This window comes from Aethalodelphis obliquidens, unplaced genomic scaffold (assembly GCF_003676395.1).
Source record: "Aethalodelphis obliquidens isolate GAN/ISIS:26980383/991018 unplaced genomic scaffold, ASM367639v1 scaffold1, whole genome shotgun sequence".
Lineage (NCBI taxonomy): Eukaryota > Metazoa > Chordata > Mammalia > Artiodactyla > Delphinidae > Aethalodelphis > Aethalodelphis obliquidens.
In genome coordinates, this window is record NW_020837945.1 from 94,980,123 (window position 1) to 95,002,880 (window position 22,758).

At 41.3% G+C, this 22,758-nt stretch overlaps 1 protein-coding gene across 2 annotated transcripts in view; it reads left to right on the forward strand.

Moving 5' to 3' along the window:
• The window catches only part of TNIK (TRAF2 and NCK interacting kinase), a 415,220-nt gene that overhangs the window by 229,346 nt on the left and 163,116 nt on the right, over positions 1-22,758 (forward strand). For both annotated transcript variants that reach the window (XM_027111864.1, XM_027111873.1), the window contains exon 3: positions 17,564-17,620. In XM_027111864.1, the coding sequence (XP_026967665.1) occupies positions 17,564-17,620 (57 nt within the window). The remainder of the gene's footprint in view (positions 1-17,563; positions 17,621-22,758) is intronic.

Here is a 22,758-nt window from a genome sequence, read left to right on the forward strand (position 1 = left end):
TGCAGGAAATTCCTTGCTGTCATTTATCAAACTGTTTGAGAAAAGTTTTGTTTTTTTCAAGAAAAGTGAATATATTTGAGAATGTATTATAATGTTGACTATTTGAGTAAAAACAATCTTTGATGAGAATAGTATAGCACTAAGCACAAAGTTAAAATTGTATCATGGCCTTTAAAAGACAGCCTCTCTTGTGCTTCCCTGGTGGCACAGTGGTTAATAGTCTGCCTGCCAATGCAGGGGACACGGGTTTGAGCCCTGGTCTGGGAAGATCCCACATGCCGCAGAGCAAGTGGGCCCCCGTGTGTCACAACTACTGAGCCCGCGTGCTGCAACTACTGAAGCCCACGCGCCTAGAGCCTATGCTTCGCAACAAGAGAAATCACCTCAGTGAGAAGCCCGCATGCAGCAACAAAGACCCAACTCAGCCAAAAAAAAAAAAAAAAAAAAGCCAGCCTCTCTAAAATCTCAATCCTCTTCAATTTTTTTCTGCAGTAGGGTTGTCCTTGGAGGACCTTGCAAAATAAATTAGAAAAGAATATTCTGGATCTAATAAAAACAGTTCTGTCTCAATGAGATAAGGTGGATTTCTTTCTTGCTATTTTTCTTTAAGGTAATTATTGTGTCTTGTAAGGACCACATATATTAGAGATTTTCTTTTTAATGGTGTCTTCACCAAAATAAGATGCCATGACTTGAGGAAGCCTCTGAAAGTGAAACAAACAGGAAAAAAAACCATATTTTTATAAATCTTCTTTTAGGAGTAAACTCTATTAAAATGAACTTAAGTTAGTGCAAGAAATTTTAATAATTATGATTATTATGACTCAGAGACTGACACAGCACTTTACATATATAACAGGTGCTCAGTAAGTAGTCTGTGAATTTAAATTTTAATTACAGGCTGCCATGTTGTTCAACTCCAGGAAATTTCCATTTATATAGCAAAGAATGGGATTGGTGTTTCTTGGAGTTGTGTAACAATGTGGCTTGTGACTAGGGTAAGAAGGGTTTTTTTTTTAACTTATTATAATTATTATGCCCATTTTATGTGAAATTAGATTTCCTTTATAAGACCTTTCTTTGTAAAAACTTGACCACATTCCAGTGTGTGCTGAAATCCATTTCCATTTATAGAAATGAGGTTTTTTGGAAAGTTTTTTATGGTCTTATTTTGCTTAATAAGGGAATCTTGTACTGATTGTATTTGTGATACGTCGTGAACCCCTGAACAGAAATTGTCAAGATTAGACAACTCTATTGGACGTTATCATGAACAACACAATGAAATGTTGACTCAGTCAGTTGAGTCATAAGAACTCACTCTATGTGGTTGCTCTTGTTTGCATTTTTGTCCTATAAAACAGGCGTAGCAAGTATTTCTCTTTCCCTTCTTTATAAAATGCATGAAAAGTTAAAAGAGATTTGCCTAGAGCCTTATTGAAAAATTGGAAACTGATCAAATTCTGAATAGAATGTATGTACTGTTACCCTTCAGCTCCACTGCATTTACTATCTTCCGAGGATTTTTCGTCGATTTTGAGTTTGTTTTCTAAAAGGTATGTTTCTCAAAGAGAAAAAGTAAATATTAAAACATATAGAAACAGAAATATAATGTTTTAAAAAGTGTAATTCAAGCCTTTTAAGCATAGTATGTACAGTTCTTATGTAGTTTTCAATGGTCGCATCTGTACATTGTTGAATGTCCATCAATTATTAATAAATTAATACATTGTATTATTACTGGCATTAAAATACTATCATTTAATGGTTTGCTAAATCTAAGACAGATTTTTCTGGTTAGGAGATCTTGAGATGTCATAAGTCACACTTTAATAATGAAAACTATCAGTTCAGTTATTTGCTTAAATGAGCACCATTTTGATTTTCTTACCATCCTTACTGAAGACTGAAGATTTTCTTACCATCCTTACTGAAGACATCCATCCATTATGGATGAAATAAATCATTAATGTTGCAAATGCAAGACTGCTGGGCTAAATACCAAAGAAATGCAGATGTATACTGATATTTTGGCTAATAAGCAAGTACCTAAGGCCCAAGGTGACAGAAATCAGGTCCTGGTGACTAGGTTTAAATTAGATTTGATATTTGAATCTTTGGCCATATGCCTACACCTATTCCACAACTGGAAATGAGGAAGAGGAGGAAGGAAAGGTAATTCTTCATTCTTTTGTGCAGGTGACCTTAGCTGATTGAGGTCTTACAGGTTTAGGTGAATGTACTAGCTCCATCTTTCCACAATTGTGTCAAGGAAAGTTTATCCAGTGTCCTCTTTGGTTCAAAAGGCACAAACAACCTCATCCTTAATTTCTACCTATAAGGTTGATCTGTTGGCTGCTGCTAGCAGGAATATAATTTGGAGATGCAGTCACCTCCAGTTAAATACTTTGCAATGTTTCCATACTCTTATATAACTTTTCAATCCATGTTGCTAACATTTAAATAGAACAATTATATATGTTTACACAAATAAATCTTCCTAGACAAAATATACGCTGATTGTCAGGCATTTTATTTTATAGCTCTATTCTTTACCCTTTAGCGTTAGGGAGAATTTTAAATAGAATTAAAAAGGAGTAATACATTTTTGCTTGGTTTACTTTTATGCAAGGCCAATCTGAATGGAAAATATGACCTGCAAAAAGTCTGCTTCTCTGAGCCTCAGTTTTCTCATTTGATGACAGTACTTGTTCTATCAGTTGTTATGCCTCCGAATAAGAGATGCTGTGATTTTTTTTTTATGAGAACAGAGGGACCTGGACAAGTGTTGCCACCAGGGTTGGGGATTCATTCTTACAGCCCGTATTGATTGAGTGCAGGCACTGATCTGCCACTGAAGACAGAGAGTGAACAAGACAGAGAAGTGTCTGCCCTCGAGACACCTCCATTCTAGAGTGAGAGCTGCCCAATGTACAAAATAAATAATAAGACTTATCATTTGTTCGATGACAATAAAGCAGGGGAGGAGGATATAGTAAGAGCTAGGGTGGAGCTGAATTTTCAGATAGGATGGCCAGGGAAGGACTCCTGAGGAAAGGTGATTTTTGAATCAAAATCTGAAGCAAGCAGAGCAAGAAGGAATGTAAAGTTCCAGGGCTGGGTCGGGGGTCGGGGGGAGGCGGACAGCAGGAGGGCAGAAGAGAACCTTTTAAGTAACACTGAAAACACTGAAATATCATCATCATTTACCCAGGCACTATACCACGAGTGTATATATATATATTAATTGAATCCTCACAACAAGCTAGCGAGCGAATAATTTTATATCCAATTCACAGATAAGGAAACTATCCACCAAAAGTAATTCTAGACCCAGGAAGTCGTACAAGGGCTCCTCACACCTCCTCCAAAGCTTTTCCTCTTAATTTCCATACTCATCTCTCAGGTGCTCCAAAGCTTCTGCTCAGTTTGATGATTTTCTCTGAGACTAGTTGAAATCCCTGCTTGAGATGAGAAGATTGGTCGAAAAGTCAGCCAGGTGCTCTCCTTGTCCTTCACAGAATCCCTGATCAGTCAGTTTAGGCTGGAAGCATGAAACTGTGGTGGGAGAGAAGAATTTCACTGGAGTCAGGGGAACCTCACCCTCCCTGAGAGGAAGCTACCTGACAGGTCACAGTTGGATCACAGCTAAATTTAGCTGCAAATCAATGCACTTATTAACTAGTCAGTGACCTGCCCAGATCCTGGGGCACATCATATTTACTTAAGAGCCCTCTTTCTTTCTCAGGTGTCATCACCTTTCGCCCAGCATTATTGTTCTGGTGGGGGGGTGGAGGCTTCTGAGAGGCACATGAGCAGTTCCTCCCAGCAGCTTGCGTCCCAGGGAGGGATGTGTTTGCTGACAAATTGCTGTAGTCCGTGTTGACCACCACTTTGAAAGATTATAAGTATGTAAGAGCCTTCCTGCCTTTATACAAGGCTTTCAGTTTTCAGATGTCATTTTTGTCCTCTTGCCCTCCTACCTAAAAAATGATTTGCCTTCTCTGGGAAAGCATAGTTGCTAGTGCGATCTGTGTTGCCGACACAGAAGACCTCTGTTGGCAGGAGAGAGGTTTTAGCCTTTGCAGAGATGCGTGTGGAACCATGACAATGACATAATCATTTCATACACTGTGCTGGATCCCTATTTGCGATGTTTTCCTTTGGCCACTTTCAAGAAACTTCAGCTCTTTAATCCTCAATTGCCTAAAATGGGAGAATGGTGTCATTAATAGAGAATAATATTGCTCCTCTTATTCTTTCTTTTAAAAAAAAGAAATCTGCTTTCCTTATTTCTTGGAAACAGATCACTTACAACTGCAAGATCCCTACATCCCTTCATTTGAAGAACCTATGTTGGATGAAGGCAAATATCTTTATTCTTATATAGTTGACCTTTATATTTAAGCATAAAGTTTCATCATGAATTCTATTTTAATCAAACAAAATAATGTATTCCTGAATTGAGCTGCCGATAGTTGAAAACTATAACTGAACATTGGAGAAGGGGGAAAGAACACACACACACTATGGAGGGTTGAGAAGATCTAACAGTGGTTGAGAAGATCTAACAGTTTTTGAGAAATGAAAATAGGATATTCTTTCCAAAATTAATGTAAGTAGCAAAAATTATACTTCTATGTCCAAATTTTAAATATAAACCAAATTTTATTTAGCCCCAATATTACTTTATCAGTTGTTTTTTGAAATTTAGAAAATGCTGCTTCATTGGCAGACAGTGAAGATTTTAGAATTGGCCTCCTAACACACACAAAAGCCGGATGGAGAGTGGCTTCACAGGCTATTGGGTATTACCTGTGTTCTAAAAGGCCATGGATGTTGGAATTTGAGAAATATGCCCCTCATTTGTAAGTACTGCTAAGCAAAGAAAGAACGGTGACACCTCCACTCTTACCCACCTCCACTGGAGATCCCAGAGGGCAGGGCCTTATCTTTTGATCTTTGTAACCTTAGTGCCTCTGGGGACTATGACATTTACCAGAATTCAGCATTCATTGAGCACCTAGATGCAAGAGGGAAGAGATATGGGAACATATGTATATGTATAACTGATTCACTTTGTTACAAAGCAGAAACTAACATACCATTGTAAAGCAATTATACTCCAATAAAGATGAAAAAAAAAGTCAAATTCTTTTAAATCGGGGTTTGTCAGTCTTGGCCGGGTTGACAATGGGAGCCCAATAATTCTTTGTTGGGGGTGGGAAATGTCCTGTACATTGTAGAAGGTTACCATCTCTGGCCTCTACCCACTAGATATCAGTAGCAGCACTGAACACTGGTGACCATCAAAAAATGTCTCCAGGCATCCACACATATCACCTGGGGTGGAGCTAAAATTGGCCCTTAAAAGGTGTGAGGTAAAGAGGTTTTCTTTTCTTTAAAAGGCTAAAGCGTAGATAACTATTCAAAATCCCCACCCTCGCCCCCCATCTATATCTACATACACATGCGCGCGCACGCGCGCACACACACACACACACACACACACACACACACATATTCTTGAAGAGTTCTTACAGAGGAGGCATTTGGTTGAGAGCACTCATTGCAGCCTTTCTTTCATGGAAATCATTATGACTCCAGTAAATTGCTCACTAAATTTCATCTGTCGCCTGCGTTCCTGTTCAGATACAACTAAAGCCTATTGAAATTGATTTTTGTGTCAGCAGCAGAGCAGGGATTCAGTAAGAACATGAAAGCTTCCCTCTCATTACTAGTCTTTTTTCCCCATATTACTTTAGATTTGGTGGGCCCTAATTATATTCCAGTGCTTCTTCTGCTGACACTTCTTTTGTTTTAATTAAAACTTCTGGAGGTTTGAGGACACTGTGGAAGAGGGTTTATGCATCAACAGCCCTGATGAAGAGTCAAATGGGTCCCTATTTGTGTTCCTGCCGCCCCAAGAATGATGTCTGGGAACGCTGTGGTCCTTTGCCTTTGTTTTTCTCTCCACCTCGGTGCGGTCCTTTCTCTTCCCGCACAGCTCTGAGCTTCCAGACCCGCTCTTGCTGCTGTACAGACGTTCTAAGTGACCCAGATGGCGCTGTGGGTGGACTGGTTTCATACTAAAGCCATAAATTAGGTGAAATGAAATGCAGTACTGTCTTTTTATTATTATTATTTATCTCTGCCCCCGTGCCTGTTGGTGCCTCGTGGTGCAACGCCAACCCCGCCCACTCCCGACCCCGTGGTTGTAAATCTGACCACAGGGGCGGGGGCTGTAATTGACAAACCTATGCAAGGCCTGGAAGGAAGACATCATATATCTCCTTAATCTGCTGCTGGGAGGTGGGATCTACCAGAGGTCCTCAGGGAAAGACAGAGTTGCCTCGTAAAATAGTCCGTAGAGAGGGAGCTATTGATTGGAAATCTAAAAAAATGAGCTGCCCTTCCCCAAGAGGTTGGATCTGTCCTGCCTAGGGCTAGTACTCTTTCAGGAAAAGTGGGGGCAGAGATGGAGGAACTGTAGCAGGGCAGCATCTGGGCCTTGCTTCTCTCCTGTCATACCTTTCTCTTCCTCAGGTAAACTGTGAGATTCTGAAATGCAGAATGCTAAGGTCTCCTCAGGTCTCCAGGATTACTCCACGGGCCGGTGTGGGTGTTCACACTTGGGAAAGAACAAAAGCGAAAACTTCTTGAGCAAAATACTCACATCGGACCAAGTGGCTTCTTCCTCCAGTCCCCATACCGCGAGCCATTCTTACGGTCTCTCTTCCTGCCCCTCTCAAGTAGGCATTTCCCCCAGTTCTATCAAGCTTCTCCCAGATTAAGCCGGGATGGGTCACTGGAGTCTGTCTTCTCTGTGGTTGGAGGCAGCTTACAGGGTCCACTAGTCGTAGAAACTTCATGTTTCCCAGTGTGATTTAGCACCTACTCTTTGTGAGATGCTGTCCTTGACGATGTCAGAGGATTAAACAGACACAAGGCAGAGTGCTCTGAGGAGCTTTCACTTTCGATTCTAGCGTGTAGAAGCCATGCCTGATGGACTTAAGGTCCAATGGCCTTAGAGACTAAGGAGGAAAGAGAAATTGGTCCCCATAGCATTCACATGGGTTATTTATTGAAAGCTGTTGAGCACTGTATACATTGTTACATTTAACCTTTTACGGACAGCATCAAGAGCAGCCCATCTTTGTATCTTAAGGGGATTCCTAGTGTTTCTACCATACTGTACCCATGTGTTCTAAAACACCTGTGCCTGACTCTCAGATTTCATAGAGCACTAACATCTCACCCTGCCACCCCAATGAAAAACAAAAATAACTATTGGGAACCAACATAGGGTTGTTTACTTTTACTTTTAAAAAATTGAGAACATGTAATTAATGGACATTTTAATGCCCCCAAATACTAAGAAGCCTGCTTAAGTTGAATACTTGTGGCTTTCTGGAAAACTTTGTCATGAGGTTCTTATTTTTCTCCTTTTACTGAAGTTGGGTAAAGACTTCTTCCTAGACTGGTGTCCAGGAACCAAGGCGTTTAAATGCCATGCATATCCCCACGTGTCACCTGGACTTGGGGGACAGGGAAGGCTGTCATGCTGGGTGGGAAGAGGTAGAATATTGGAGAGGCCAGGGAGCTGGCCGCATGCGAATATTCTATCCCCAGCCTTTGAGCCCTCATATCTAGGGGACTTTATCCTCCCAGAAGTTAATGTACAAAAGCCACAAATGATTGTGGTAATTCTGTGGCATAAATTAGATGAGAGCCAGTAAGATCTTCCGTGTTGTGCTCCTTTGGGGGGTTGAGAGAGGAGGTTATTGGGCAATGTGTTCTTGGCTTATGGCCATAGCCAAGAGACTGGTTCTGCTACTTTTTTGAGCTCTCATCACCCCACACCCTGTCTGCTCGTCACTGCTGTCACTTCAGCTGTGTACGCCTTTCCTCGGTACAGGCATCAGGCTCCCTGCCACGGAATCTGCATACATTAACTATTGTCTGCTAAAAATTGTGACTGTTTGATTCTTTTCTTTTAATCATCCATTTTGATTTTTATAAAGTGAGCCAAACTGGCAGCCATGAAGACAGAGGAATGCTAGTTTCTAACAAAGAAAAATGAGACACAGTCTTTTCTTCCCTGCCCTGTGTCTGTGAGCAAGGCTCAATTCTCAGTTGGCCCAGCCCCGAACAATCTTGAAAACAATCCATTTTCTGCTTCTCAGAGGTGCCAAGCAGAGGAATTCACAGTGAGTGGTGTGGAGATGGAGAGCTGTTGCTTGGGAACTGTCCTGTATCGCTACCTTGCTTCATCTTTGCCACAGTCTGGGAGCAGTGAGGGCTGGATCACAGCTCTGTCTGCGTGGGCAGGAGGATTTTTTAAGCCTCACATGAATGGCACATGCAGGCCAAGGAAAAATAGAGGCCCCGTTAACCTGGGGAGACTCTAGAAGCAGACACCGTGCCAAGCATATTCTGTGAACGTTCTTGTTCCTTGATCATACGGATTTACAAAGTCTTTTCATAAAGTTGTCTTGTCTGCCTCTTTGCCTCAACACATGTTGTACCAAAGAATGGTAGCATTCTTGAAGATGTTCAGATAGATATCTTAACTATGCTTTAATCTTAACTGTGAGTGGAAAATCAGAGTTCATCTTCACTCTCAGAAGGAAAGCTAAGACCAATTTCTAGTTTCTCTGTGATCTCTGCAGAGGGGAAGTAAATTGGCCTCTCTATAGAGTTTAAGGGAACTTCATCCACTAAAATCATCTTCTAATTTATTTAAGAGTGAAATGATTGTAATCCCTGCTTACAACCCCACCTCATCTGCTCCTGTACACTTTGTGGCTGGATAAAAATGTGTGTGTGTGTGTGTGTGTGTGTGTGTGTGTGTGTGTGTGTGTGTTGGCGGGGGGAGAGGAGGGGAATGGAAGAAACTGATGTGGACATATGGATGGTATTGACCAAGAACCTGAATACGACCCTCAAAGGTCACTACTTCACTCAGTCCGTTATTTCTCAGATGTTTATTGAATCCCTGCTGTGTCAAGCACTCTGGAAAACATGGGGGTAAATATATATCCCATCCATCCCCAAGTCTTGTTGATTTGACCTCCTGAATATCTCTGGACTCTCTCTACCTCTCACCTTCTCCATTACTTCCATCCTAGTCCAAGTTGCCATTAGCTCTCAAATGAATTACCAAGCAGTACTGTGTTATTCTTCCATTATCTTGTCTAGTTTCCTCTATTCCCTGTCCTGCATCCAAAGTGATTTTTTCACAATGAAAACTTGATGACCCTACATTCTTTCTTCAAACCCTTCAGTGGCTGCCCATTGGTCTTAAGGTAAAGATAGAACTCCTCTGAGTGGCCTGTGAGGCCCTGCATGGACTCACTAGACAGGTACTGTCTACTCCAGCCATACTGGCCTGCTTTCAGTTACTCAAATGCTCAAGCAACTACACCACAGGACTTTTGAACATGCTGTTCCCTTTATCTGGAATGTATTTCCCAATGCTTGACCTAGTTTTTTCTATTCATCCTTTAAGTCAGAGCTTTTCTAAAAACTTCCACGCCATAGTAAGAAATACTATTTTACATTAACACTGAGAATACAGATAGGTAGGTAGGTAGGTAGGAAGATATAAGGATGACAGATAAATAGATGGATGAGTCTTTGATTGAGTTCCCTAGGTAACAGATTCTCAGGGCAGAGATGTGTTTGTAGGAAGTGTTTTGGGAGGTACTCTCAGGATCAACACCAATAAGAGAGTGAAGACAGATTTGGGCAGAGGAAGGAGTTGACGGCAGTTTCAAAGCCCCAGGCAATCCCCCCAAAAAGGAGCTCTGGAGCTGGGATGGCCCTTCAAAGTTTTCCACTTTGACATAAATGATGTAGGCTTTTGTATTCCTACATCAACCAATCATTGAGTGTTTGCTGCCTCCGGGTCAGGGGTATTACCTTAGGCAAGGAGCATGACCTTGGGTCCAACTGCTCTCTTTGACTAAGGGTATTTCCTGAAGAAAGACTCAGAGTAGCCCAGTCCTGAAGGAGGGAGCTGGGGAGCACACCACAGCATCCACTACAGTCAATTCCTTATGATGCTTGGATCCATCTGCTTTGCATAATAAGTTCTGGAAACACTTCCTCTGGGATTCTGGCTGGTCTCTTTTCCCAGGCCAAGTTGTGGGAAGAAAGCCCCCACCATTACATATTGTCTAATGGTTGTACCTGTTGCTCATCATATCCCTCCTCTGCTACCCATTTTAATCTCCCCCACCTTGTTTAGCATCTTCGCTGGTCTATATGGCAATCTTGTTGGGGTGACGCACATATTTATTCCTGAGAAGTCCAAGCTTCTGCTCAACACGCCTTTCTCAGTCTTGACTGCTGCTGTTGTCCATTTACCAAAAAAAAAAAAAAATGGGTAGAATATAAAAAGACTCTTATCTTCTGCAGCCTGAGGGTAGAAAAAGCTGAGGACCAGATCCAGGCATTAATTATTAGGGTAAAGCAAAAGTTCAATCCTCAATTCAAGCGTGATTGGGAAGGAATGATCTCTGAAACTTGGAATGGAGACGTCCAAGTTGATGCGCTTAAAAGCTTGAAACCTCTCATCCCTGGAATCCTCTGCATCTACAGAAGTGATGTTCCCATCCTTTTTTTTTCTTTTGGTCATGCCGTGAGGCATGCAGGATCTTAGTTCCCTGACCAGGGATTGAACCTGTGCCCCCTGCATTGGGAGCACAGAGTCTTAACCACTGGACCACCAGGGAAGTCCCGATGTTCCCATCTTGATTGAAGATACTGCACAGACCTTGGAATTTAACCTGATCTCCCTTATGATTTTCACACATTGCATTCAGCTGATCAATCACTGTAGCTTTCCACTGTCTTTCGCTAGTAGTCTCAGCAAAAGCCATCTGATTCTACCTTTTTAAACTACTGTTTCCTCAGGACATCGCAAAAGTCTGAAATATTGGACTCACCAGTGTGTTCCCTGGCACCTGTATCCTACTTCAGTTCCCCACTAGTGAACGTGTTGACAGTGACACTGCTACAGCATGCCAGGGGCTATCAGTGAGCCACCTGCCACCAGTGATGGGAGTCTTATTGACAGCTACTCTGAGAGCCTGTCTCCTCAGGCCATTCCTGGTACCAATTGTTTTAGATGGAGTTTCCCCTGGAACAGATCCTGAGATAATTTATATGTACGAATTTTACTGGGGAGTGTAGGATCTACACCTCTGAAGAAAGTAGCATTGTGCAGAGGAAGAAGTTTAACTGTAATACAGTCCCAACAAAGACCTCACCCATCCCAAGGAGAGGTCAGGAGCTAAGTGGGCTCTTCAGAATTGCCCAACTCTAAGACTAAATGCCTGAGCCTTTATACTTCTGTATCAACCAGAAATTGGATTTGGCTGTCTCCAGGACGGAACATGACCTTGGGCTGAGGGCAATTCCCAGAAAGGGCCTTGGTTGAGACCTCTCAGATACTTCAGTCTTGAAAGGAGAATCGGGTGGTACTCTGCAGTATCAATGATAGATAGGTGATTGATGTAACCGTAACAGTTGATCCGTGAAACAACAGCTGCCATTATTACATGTTCTACACTGTGATTTTTTTTTTTCTATTTCATTTGATTTATTTTCATGGTTCTTATGGTGCACATTTTGAAAATCACAATATTGGATTACGATCAGTAGGATAGTGTAGGATGCTGTGAAAACACACAGGTAAGGGCATTTGCTTGCAATCAGGAAATTGAAGAACTCTTCCTCAATAAAGGTGAGATCAAATCTAAGCTAAGCACGAAGAGCTAGAAACACTCTACCTGTGTGAGTCCTTGGATAAGGAGGAATGGAGACGGTGGGTGGAGTGTCTGCATTTTCCACAACCCTGGTTTGCTCATGTGCTCCGCTGGGAACAGATGTATTTCGGTGACCTAGAAATGAAAGGACTCTCTCTTCCAGACTTGCCTCAAGCTAGCAGTTCTAAAGCCATCTCGCTGTTCCTTAGAAAATAACAGCAATAGCAGAGCCCAGGCTTGCATGGCTATTTCAGACAAAACCATTGTTTTTCTCTTGTACTTATTTTAGGGAGTAGGTGAAGGGGCAACATAGTCTCTTGGTATCTGTGGTGAAGTGGGGGTCAGGGCTGGGTATTGGTTCCGGGACCCCACTTGGATACCAAAACCTGTGGATGCTCAAGTCCTTTATATAAAATAGCATAGTTATTTGCATATAAGCTATACACATTCTCCCATATAGTTTAAATCATCTCTAGATTACTTATAATACCTCATACAATGTAAATGCTATGTAAATAGCTGCTAGCATGCAAAGGATTTGCTTTTTGGAACTTTCCAGAATTTTTTTCCCTGAGTATTTTCTGTCTGAGTTGGGTTGAATGTATGAATGTGGAACCTGTGGATACAGAGGGCTAAAGGTACTATAATCCTTGAAGGTACTATAATCCTGAAATGTGAGGTAGAAGAAAAAAAAGAAGGGGAACAGAGTGTGTGTGTAAATCTGTCTAAGCACTGGAATGGAGTGCGCCCGCCTGTTGTCCAACCCCAGCTCATGTGCCTGATGCACAGTGAGACCAAACAGATCAAAATGTCAAGAGTTCGAGCAGAGAAGGGTTTACTGCAGGGGCCCAACAAGGAGAATGGGTGGTTCGTGTTCAAAAGACCCAAACTCCCCGATGGCTTTCAGGCAAGTGTTTTTAAAGACAGTGTTAGAGGAGAGGGTCATAGGATATGTGACCAGCTTGTGGACCTTCTTCTGATGAGTTCCTGGTGAGGTTACAGGGTGGTGTTTCTGAAACTTAACCTTCTGGTTCCAACCAGTCTGGGGTCTGCATGCTTGTGGTCAGCATGTAGTCACCATCCTCCACTTGGGTGGGGGTCTTCGTTTCCAGAGAACTACTCAACGGTATGCATCAGATTATTATCTATCCTCCTTTGGGAGGAACTAGGTGTCCCATGACTCTATTGTCCTCATCATTAACTTCTTGACCCTGCTCTTTGGAACTCAGGGAAGGCCTGGGAGGACAAAGCCTTTTTCTACAAACAAGAAACGGGAGACACAAAGGGGCTTTTGTACCCAGGAGGGCCCCACAGGGTCCTGCTTAGTTTCAATCCCCTCTTTTCTTTTGATACTCCTCAGTCTTGAGGGGAACAGGTGTAAAACTAGAAAGGGAATAAAGTTTTGGATAGAGAGCTTAATCATAACCTCGGCAGAGGAACTCTGGTTTAGCGACACTCAACTTCACGCCAGCCGAGTGACCCCACAGCCTCTGCTTTCCCTGGTTTGGTTTGACGGGTTTTTTTCTTCCTTTCTTTCAGAGGGCCTTTTTATGCTTGAAGTCATGATTGAGGCTTTGGATCCCACTGGAATACCAATTTTGTTTTTCTAGATTTAGTCTGTTATTTTTGTTATTGTTGGTTATTTCAGTAGAAAACAAAATCTTACTTCATTCTTTTATTAAGAAATGACTCAGCAATTGCAATGTGATGGGACATTTTTCCATAATTTTCGTGGATAAAAAATTTTAACACTTTGTCTCCTTTAAAGTTTCTTTTCCCCCAGAATTTCATTTTTACTCCTTGGTTGACTATGTAGTTTAGATTCAAACTAGGGTCTATGATTATGTTTTTAATTTCTCTTTAAGTAGAAATAAGTTAAAATTAGGAGTAGTATTGAATTTTCACCTCAAAATTCTCTTGTAATAATAACATCCTCCCCATTGCCCTCAAATTTAAAAAAAAAATTAAATCCTACATGAAACAGAGATGAATGGTTCATGTTTAATTCAAGTTAAGTGAAGTATGAAAAGGTTTGTTGAAAAAAATTGCTTAAATTTTAGTGATAAGAATTTCTAATTCATGGGCGATTGGGATTGACATGTATACACTGATGTGTATAAAATTGATGACTAATAAGAACCTGCTATATAAAAATATAAATAAAATAAAATAAAATAAGAATTTCTAATTCAGGAGCTGGAAGGTAGAACTGGAACAGGTGAGAAAGTGTCCTGGGTTTAGGTCCCCATTAGTTGTGAGATATTGGCCTCATCTCTAAAAGAAGGATTAGATTAGGCACCTTAGGGGCTACTCCTACTCAATTTATTTGTGACTTTATGAAGTTGTCGCTTTAAACACTGTCTGGACAATGATATGCCTCGGGTTTCTAGTGATCTTTAGGTCAGCTGATTCCTAGCCATTCCCTCAAAGTCTGCCTTCATCTGGATCCTAATTTGGTTTGGCATTCTCTAGTGACGGAAAAGGCAACTCACGCTGGGCAGCCTCCTTTGCGGCTCCCCCATCGAAGGTTGACAGCTCAGCAGCCTTCCTGTTCCAGAGCACAGGACGCCTTTGCTTGGGACTGAGCTGAGGCTGCTAATTGTTCCACCTCCAGGATCTCATTTAAGCCCAAACTGCCATCCCAAAGGTGTATTATTCAGTCATCTGTCAGACCCATCGAGAATGGTTATTTCAGCTTGGAAGGGAAATTTAAAATGGAGAAGTAGGTTGTTTTCTTTTCTAGTGTTATGTTATAAGCAGTTGCTAAAACAAAAACAAAAACGACCCTGTGTCTTAAGTTCAAAAACGTCATAGCTATTTAATTTATTTATTTCAAACCAAGAGCTGCTCAGTGCCCAATGCCATTTACATTTGAAATGTAAAGCGGATTGTATCCTGTCCATTCCCTCCCTGGCTGCTGATGGAAAAAACTAGGTGTTGACATGTCCTTGTAACAAATTATTCGCTCGAAGAAGCTTCCGTGTCACTTAAGGAGTTAAAAATAGAGTGTAACATTTCTCAAACTGTGTTGGCTGAGGTGACTTCAGGAGCTCCCCGGGGCAGTTAGGAGGCTGCTCAAACCCCTGCTTGAACAAGGAGGTTGGATGCCTTTCAAGATTTTTGGTGGGAAAAGGTTCTGCTGCAAATGGACCCAGAGGGGAAGCACAGGAGAGAGGGAAGGAGACCAGCGAGGTGGTGGGGGGGGGATTAATGGTCCTTTGGGCTCAGTGCTGTAGTAGAAACATGGAATGTTCATTACTAGCACAGAGGCCAGGGGTGAATCTACAAAGTGAGTAAGCTTACTGGGGAGCTGGGAGTGAAGGGCATTCCAGGCCAAGAAAACACACCATCAGGGAGACAAAAAACAATGCAATACCTTTAGAGAACGCATTTTAGTGTCAGGGACCACAGCATAAGAGCAGGTGGGAGCCCACCAAGGTGGCGTGGCAGACAGGGGGTTAGTTCTTAGAGGTCCCTGCAAGACATACCTGGGTGTTCCCCTTTCCTGGCTGCATGGCACCATTAAAAGAATTTCAAGGTGAATCAGCTGTGCGACATCAGCCAGACCCTCTGTATTTGTCTGCAGTCCCCTACACTCCTTTAGTGCTTTAGTAGAGAAATAACCATTGTTTAAGGTATGATTTGTGGCCCTTACTTTAAAGACTTTCTATTCTCGAAGAGAAGCTAATGACTCCTGTTAAGGTCACCATCACAGCATCGTAGACTTAACTGAGACCTGGACAACCCTGGAGGTCATGCAGTGTCTTATCAACAGAGGGCACTGTTGCTACTTCACCTTTGTGGGAGATTGACCCAGGCTCTGCAGGAAGTTAGTATTGCTGGCCCCTGGGTACTAAGTGGCAGTAATACTACTCTCCCCACTCAGTCATTATGAAAACTAAATTTCCAACTAATTTTCCTAAATTTCCTTGGGGTGGAAAGGGGGGGTGTTAACAGTGACACCTACTCCCCCCCACCTCTGACCACTGAGCCCAGGCTCCCCACGTTTTGCAGATGAGGAAACCAGGGTCCAGATGGGTTACATGACTTGCTCCCAGTGAACCAGCTGGTCATGGGCAGAACCAGGCGTCTGGAATTCCGGTCCAGGGCTCTTGGTGTGGTAATGCTTCAGCCCCCTCCCTCAATTTCTTGAAAGTTGAAGTACGCCTGTGACCCTATTAGGTTACTGATTTAATGTCTTTTTCTTTGTGCTCTTTTCTGAGTGAGGAGGAAAGGGAGGGAGCAGAATGGAGGTTGAAAGGTGAAGGAAGCACTATTAGAATCAGGTAGATCCATACACAAAGCTGAGACATATGAGAAGAAAAGGGGCAGGCAGCACCAAAGCTATCTCCTCCAGCTTCAGGTGGACATGACTCCACCACCTGCTGTTGTCGTTCATCCATAAACATGCCACCCCATCTACGGGCTAGGTACCCACTATTCCAGGCACTGGAAATACAATGATGAGACACAGTCCCTTCCTTCATGAAACATATAACTTAAGAGGGAAGACAACACTTGAAATTAATCACAAGACAGGACTATAAATAATTATAGCCAGCATCTGCTGACAGCTCTTCTGTGCCAGGTACTGTCAAGCACTTTATATACATTATCTCATTCAATCCTCCTTGCAATACTATGAGTTAGGTACTATCATTATTTCCATTTTTCAGACGTGGAAACTGAGGCCTAGAAAGTTAAGGGATTTGCCTAAGGTCGTGCGGCTGGGATTTGAATCCAGCTGATCTTGGAAGGTATATTATACTGCATAATAGCAATGGTAGGTAAAATGTATTGTAGAAGCCACATAGAAAATGCATTTAGAAGTAATGGATAGGGCTTCCCTGGTGGCGCAGTGGTTGAGAGTCCGCCTGCCGATGCAGGGGACACGGGTTCGTGCCCCGGTTCGGGAAGATCCCACATGCCGCGGAGCGGCTGGGCCCGTGAGCCATGGCCGCTGAGCCTGCGCGTCCGGAGCCTGTGCTCCGCAGCGGGAGAGGCCACAGCAGTGAGAGGCCCGCGTACCGCGAAAAAAAAAAAAGACCATCTTTACTACTGTCTGAGAGTCAGATGTAGACTTTATGTTTCTCAAGGAGCAAGTGCAGAGAAAGCTCCTCTTTGGGATTGCCCCCTCACCACACCCTGTTCTCTTTCAGTTCCTTGTGGTTGCTGCTTCACCGTGGTTGCAAAGACCAGGGATACCTCCTCTGGGGAAGCAGTTCGTTATGCTCAATACTGTCTCTTTGATCACAAATTCGGATTGATTGCTATCTGTTTTGTTTTAGGCCCCCTTTTAAGATGAAGATAAATTAATAGTCTGAAGTGAAGAGAAGCAGAATCATCCATTTGAGACTGTTACAAGATATTTTACTAATCGAGGAAACTAAAGTTTCTGCACATACCAAGTGTTTTCCAGCCGAGGAGATGCTTATGTCTCCTCCACCCAGATCTAGCTCCCCTTCCATGTAAATCCCCCTCTCACTCAACCCCTTATCTGACACCTTGAAGAGGAGGTAAACCAAATTATTCGACATTGTCTCTTTGATTTACCTTGACAACCACTGTGGAAACAAACCCAACAGACCAAGTGATGGAGATGTTTTACAAAATAAACATTAAATAGAGATTGATCTTCAAAGCATTTAAGATTTCTGTGTGTCTGTCTGTCTGTCTGTCTTCCCCATTGGCACTCTGTAACATTGATTTATGTAATTGTTCTTTACAGTTGAAATCTAACGCTAATATTACTCATCAGAACTGAATTATTTTTAAAATTTTTTTTACAGGGTCGTCATGTCAAAACGGGCCAACTTGCAGCCATCAAGGTTATGGATGTCACAGGGGTAATGTATCATTATCTTGCCGTCTCAAACTTATATATGTGTCATAGAGAAGTTAGTGATAGAGAAAAATCACTTTTTGGAAATAGAATTTTTTTAGACATCCAAGACCTTTCCCCACTTGTGCTTAACATAAACATTAAGAGTATTCAGCAGCTGACCGAGATGACCATGGGTAAATCACTCTAATTAAATTAGATACCTACACACTGCCTTATGTAGTCAGAGTGAAGAACATGTGTGCCAATAATTTACATAAACACAGCCAAGGACATTTGCAGATGAAGACAGAACAAGGATTTGAAGGTATTAAGAGAATAATACTGAGATTACACAGAAGAGGTGGGTCTTAACAGTTTTCCCCAAAGTCCACCTAACACTGGAGTAGACAAGAGTTTGGATAACTCTAAAATCCTAGTAGGATGTGTAACATGGATATTTTCCTCCCCAAAATGTTATAGACCAAATAATCACAATAACTACAAATACTTATTATTATAGAGCGACACTGAAACAAAATTTCTGGCCTGGATGATCAAAAGCAATCTAAGGAATAGACTTTATTTTAAATACAATCTTATGCTTTCAATCCTTTTTGCTAGGTCTATTTAAAATATTTTAATGCCTTTTCTAGAGTACAGAGCAAAAATCAGACTTGAAAGGACTTATTGGAAATCAAAAGCATGTTAATGATTTTCGATTGTCCCCAGGGATTTTTCTAAGATGTGTCAGCTGTACACAAAAGCTAAAAGACCAAAGTCTTCCGTCTGGCCCAGAAGTGGATTATTTAATGTAAAGAGATGTAGAATGAATGGGTCACACAAAGGTATCAAGAACCAGTATACAAATAAGAAAAACACACAGTATGTCCGTAGGTCAGACTTCGGTCCGTACCTTCTCTGGTCCAGTTTGCTACCTTTGATAAGTATACATTATATGCTACACTATTAACCATGATACTAATCTCACTAATTTTCATTTATACCACACATTGTACTGTCTTCCTTTCCTTACTTATCTGAATTCCTTTTTAAGTTCTATGCATTTTAAAAATTGTATGCATTTTTAACAAGAAAAAATTTTGTTCCCATATGTTTAGAAGAACTTAGATAAAGTAATTCTTCCTTTTATTTGTCCTAAATGCATTATTCAAATTTCAGAGCTTGCAAACCAGTTCAAATATTTCATCCCAATTAGTTTATTAATTCACCTGGCCTTTGAGTAATACATGTAGATTATATTAATAAGGTTTACGTTCTGCCACTTGCAAGAGAAAACTCAAAATAACAGAGGCTTAAGTATGATGGAAGTGTTATGCTCTCTCATGTTAAAGGAGTCTAGGGGCGACAGTCCAGGGATGTGTAACAGCAATGTGATAGAGTAGGCGGGTGTTTTTATCTTTCTGCTCCATTGTTCTGACACATGGCTTCCACACTTAAGGTCAGTTCTGTGATTTAAGGTAACTGTTGGATTTCCATTGATCACATTCTTTGGCAGGCAAAAAAAGGCAGTACGGGCAGTGGGGGGGAGGGGCTGGGAGCAGAGGGTACAGAAGACAGCCCCTTCCAGTGAAATTTTTCTACTCGCATACGTTTCTATTTACTTCTGCAGTCATTGGCTACCTAGCTGCAAGGACGCTGGGAAATGTGCTCTTTCATTCTACCAACCTGTCCAGTTAATTTGGGTTCTATTATTAGTCAGGAATGAAGAGGGGATGGATACTTGTATTGTTAATTAGCAGGGTCTGACACAAAAATCAAGATCAGATACTATCAGTCTCTACACAGAAACCCATTAGAGATGTGTAAATCTTTTACAAAGCTCCCAGCACAAAACAAATCAGAATTTATTTTGCAATTCTGCTAAAGTCATACTACTGTATTTTCCTTGAATTGAATAGGATCTCCACATAATGTGATGCACTTGGCAGTTGAACAACTAATGGATGTGGATGGAGCCCAAGACATTAATTCTGTAAAGTTCTGTTGTGTGGGTCTGCAGACTACAGTTGAGTTCCATTGACGTCATTAATCTCAGTGTACAAAGCTGTATATTGATGCACAAAGTATGACTCGAGAGCATTGAGTATCACTTTTTCTGGTTCTGTTTGTGAGATTTTAAATTGTTCAAAGAATCATTTACTATTTCTAGACCACCTTGCTTGGAATCAAAAAAGTTACACAGCAGTTTATCCCAGAGTATGTAGTTTCAGTTTAAACAGTGTCAGTTAGCCTCTCTAAACTGGGTTTCACAAGGCAACTGAGACCTACAGAAAATGATTTAGAGTCTATTTTCTCAATTCTCCCCAGCATGGTACAGAGCTAGCGCCATTTTCAATGCATAGGAGAGTCAGTCCATTGCTTACAATGGACGCTTTATAGTATTTAGGCTTAATTCTCTCGGGGGAACCTCTGTTGAAAGGGCTGGATAGTTCCTTATTTAGGCACATCATTGGCCATTATGTAACCACTGACCCCTGACAAAGGCAAACATGGCTACACATCAGGAAATGGTTTTCTTATTTCCCATGGTGTATGATCCAGCATCAAATGACTTTTGTATCACCCCCTTACACATCACAGTCAACATAAAATTTCCTTTGTGAAACTCATGTGGTGTCCTCAGAAAACAATCTATTTCATTTTGTCATGTTGTCTTTTGTGTATTATGGAACGCTGCAAAAGCTTCTTACCAATTATTATAATTGTGCTCATTATAGCTGCTCTGAGATGAATTCTCAAAGGTCATCTTTGTTAATTGTTTGCAGTGATCTACTGTGAAGTTACTACAGTTTATCGTAATGAATTTGATAAAACTATAAGCTTGAAATCAATTTTTAAATTATTGTTTTCTTTCTATACCATTTCCTTTTTTAGAAGAAAATAACCATAGAGAAAACTGGATATAATGCTTATGTTCTTCTGTTTTACAGCTGAGACACTTCCAAATTTGCTAATATTTGCTTCAGAATTAGGGCTTAAACTCAGACTCAGTCTTTGAAGTTCTTTTAGTTTCTGAAATAATTATGAGAATTTCTGCATTTTGTCGCTTTCTGGGGATTTCTTCCCAGCTGGATGTGTGTACTTTAATCATCTAAACAAAATTGGCCCCTCTCAGGTAGTGTTCCTCAAGGTGGACAGCCAGCATTTACGGACTGTCTGCACCCCTTGGGGTGTTCATCAGAAAGGCAGATTCCTGGGCTTGCTGCAGAATTTCTGGGTGGAAGAACCTGCCTTTTCTCCAAGCTCCTCAAGGAGCTTCACGCACACCAAAGTCAGAGGAACACTTTTCTAGGGATTCGTATTTACTGCTTTCTGGCTACCAAGTATGAAGAGACCATGATTCTTTGATAATCCTGCAAATAATACCCATCTTCATTTGAACCAAAATTCCTGATGTAAACTAGTCCCTTTACAATGATACCTTGAAGCCCATGTAGGACTTAATAAGATAATAACTTACTGTCATAGGCTTTCTCATCTTTACAGTGACTGGTTGTGATCATTACTCAGGACACTTTGGGTTGTAGTACCGAAGCCCCACTCAGACTAGATGAAGCTGAAAACAGAATTTATTGTCTTGTGTATATTTTTTTAAAAAAAGAAAAGGCTCAGCAAGATCTAGGAAGTCACATGACTGATTAGGAATTTTGTATCTCTCCATCTCTGGGCTCTGCTTTCTTTCTACCAGCAGCTCCAGGCTCATGTTCTAATGACTTCATTACCCTTAGTCCCAGCAAGAGTGCCAGTGTGGACATCAGTGGCCTAGCTTGGGTCACCTCACTATCCGACAACCAAACCCTGTTTCTCTCCAGCCACATCTGGGTTGGGTGCCTGGCCCTGGAACCTACCACAGGGACAGAGAGTTGGAAAGGATTCCTCAAATAAAAAACTAAGAACTGTTAAAGGAAAGGGTAGGATAGATGCTGGGCAGGGAAAAACAAGAGAATTCAGTGTATTACTGTAAGATCAAATCATTTTAGTAGATGTATTTAAAACAGACTTAGTCCTTAAGTAAAGTGCCTCTGTATTACATTTTTTATATTTCAGCCTGAAATAATAATAATGGTAGCTAACATTGATGGAGTGATTATTATGTGCCAGAACTCTTTACAATACTTTCTGTATATTGATTCACTGAATGCCCTTAACAACCACCAGACTCCATTATTAGTTCCATTATAGAGATGAGAAAACCAGGCATACTAAGTATCTTGCTCAATGTAACATGTAAATGGTGGAGTGAATATTTGGACCTGAGTATTTTAACTCTACTCTTTAAGTCCACTCTGTTTCTCACACTGCCATAGGTCTTCATTTAACATAGAAGGATATTTAGTGTTTAATTTAATATTTATTTGATAAACATTTACTAAACACCTACTTTATGACAGACACTTGAAATTCAAAAATGACAAAGTGGTTCTTTGCCTGAAGGGGAGCTGACAATAATACAACCTTGCTCTAAATATTTGTAAGTAAAGCTAATCCATTTTATAATAAAGTCGTACAAGTCATAAATAATGTTACATATAAAGTTTGATGTGACAGTGAGGGGTAGTAATTAAGCCCAGGAGGAAAATCAGATGAGAACGTTCCTGGCCAAGAAAACCATCTGTGCCAAGGTATGGAGGCTGAGAAAGGTGGAACATGTTCTGGAAACTATCACATAGTTTAGTTTTAGTATAAAAAATGTGCTGAGGAGAGAGTGATACGAGGGGAATCTGGACAAGTTAGGGTCAGGTCATGAGCGAATTGAATGCTGTGGCAAGGATATTATAAGGTTTTCAAACTTTTTAATTTTCCCAGTAGAACCCTGAGAGCAAAGAGTCTTAAGCAAAAACCCATTAGATAGAAAAGATACAAGGCGGGTTGTTTTTTACAAGGGGCAAGAGGCTGTCAGTCCTGGCCCCGTCCTCACACCACTGCTAGAGCCAGTGTGGAAGCCGGAAGTTAAATAGCAAAGTAACAGGATGGGATTTGCCTACTAGAAGGATCCATCTTAAGCCCTGCTTGATTGAGTTTCTATTTCTGTCTCACTTACTGAATTCCTGTAGGTGAAGCTTTCAGCCAGTCTCCATCCCTCTTTGACGAGTAAGGAAGCAGCCTTCTCCCAGTAGTTTCTGGTGGAGTGCTTTGCCC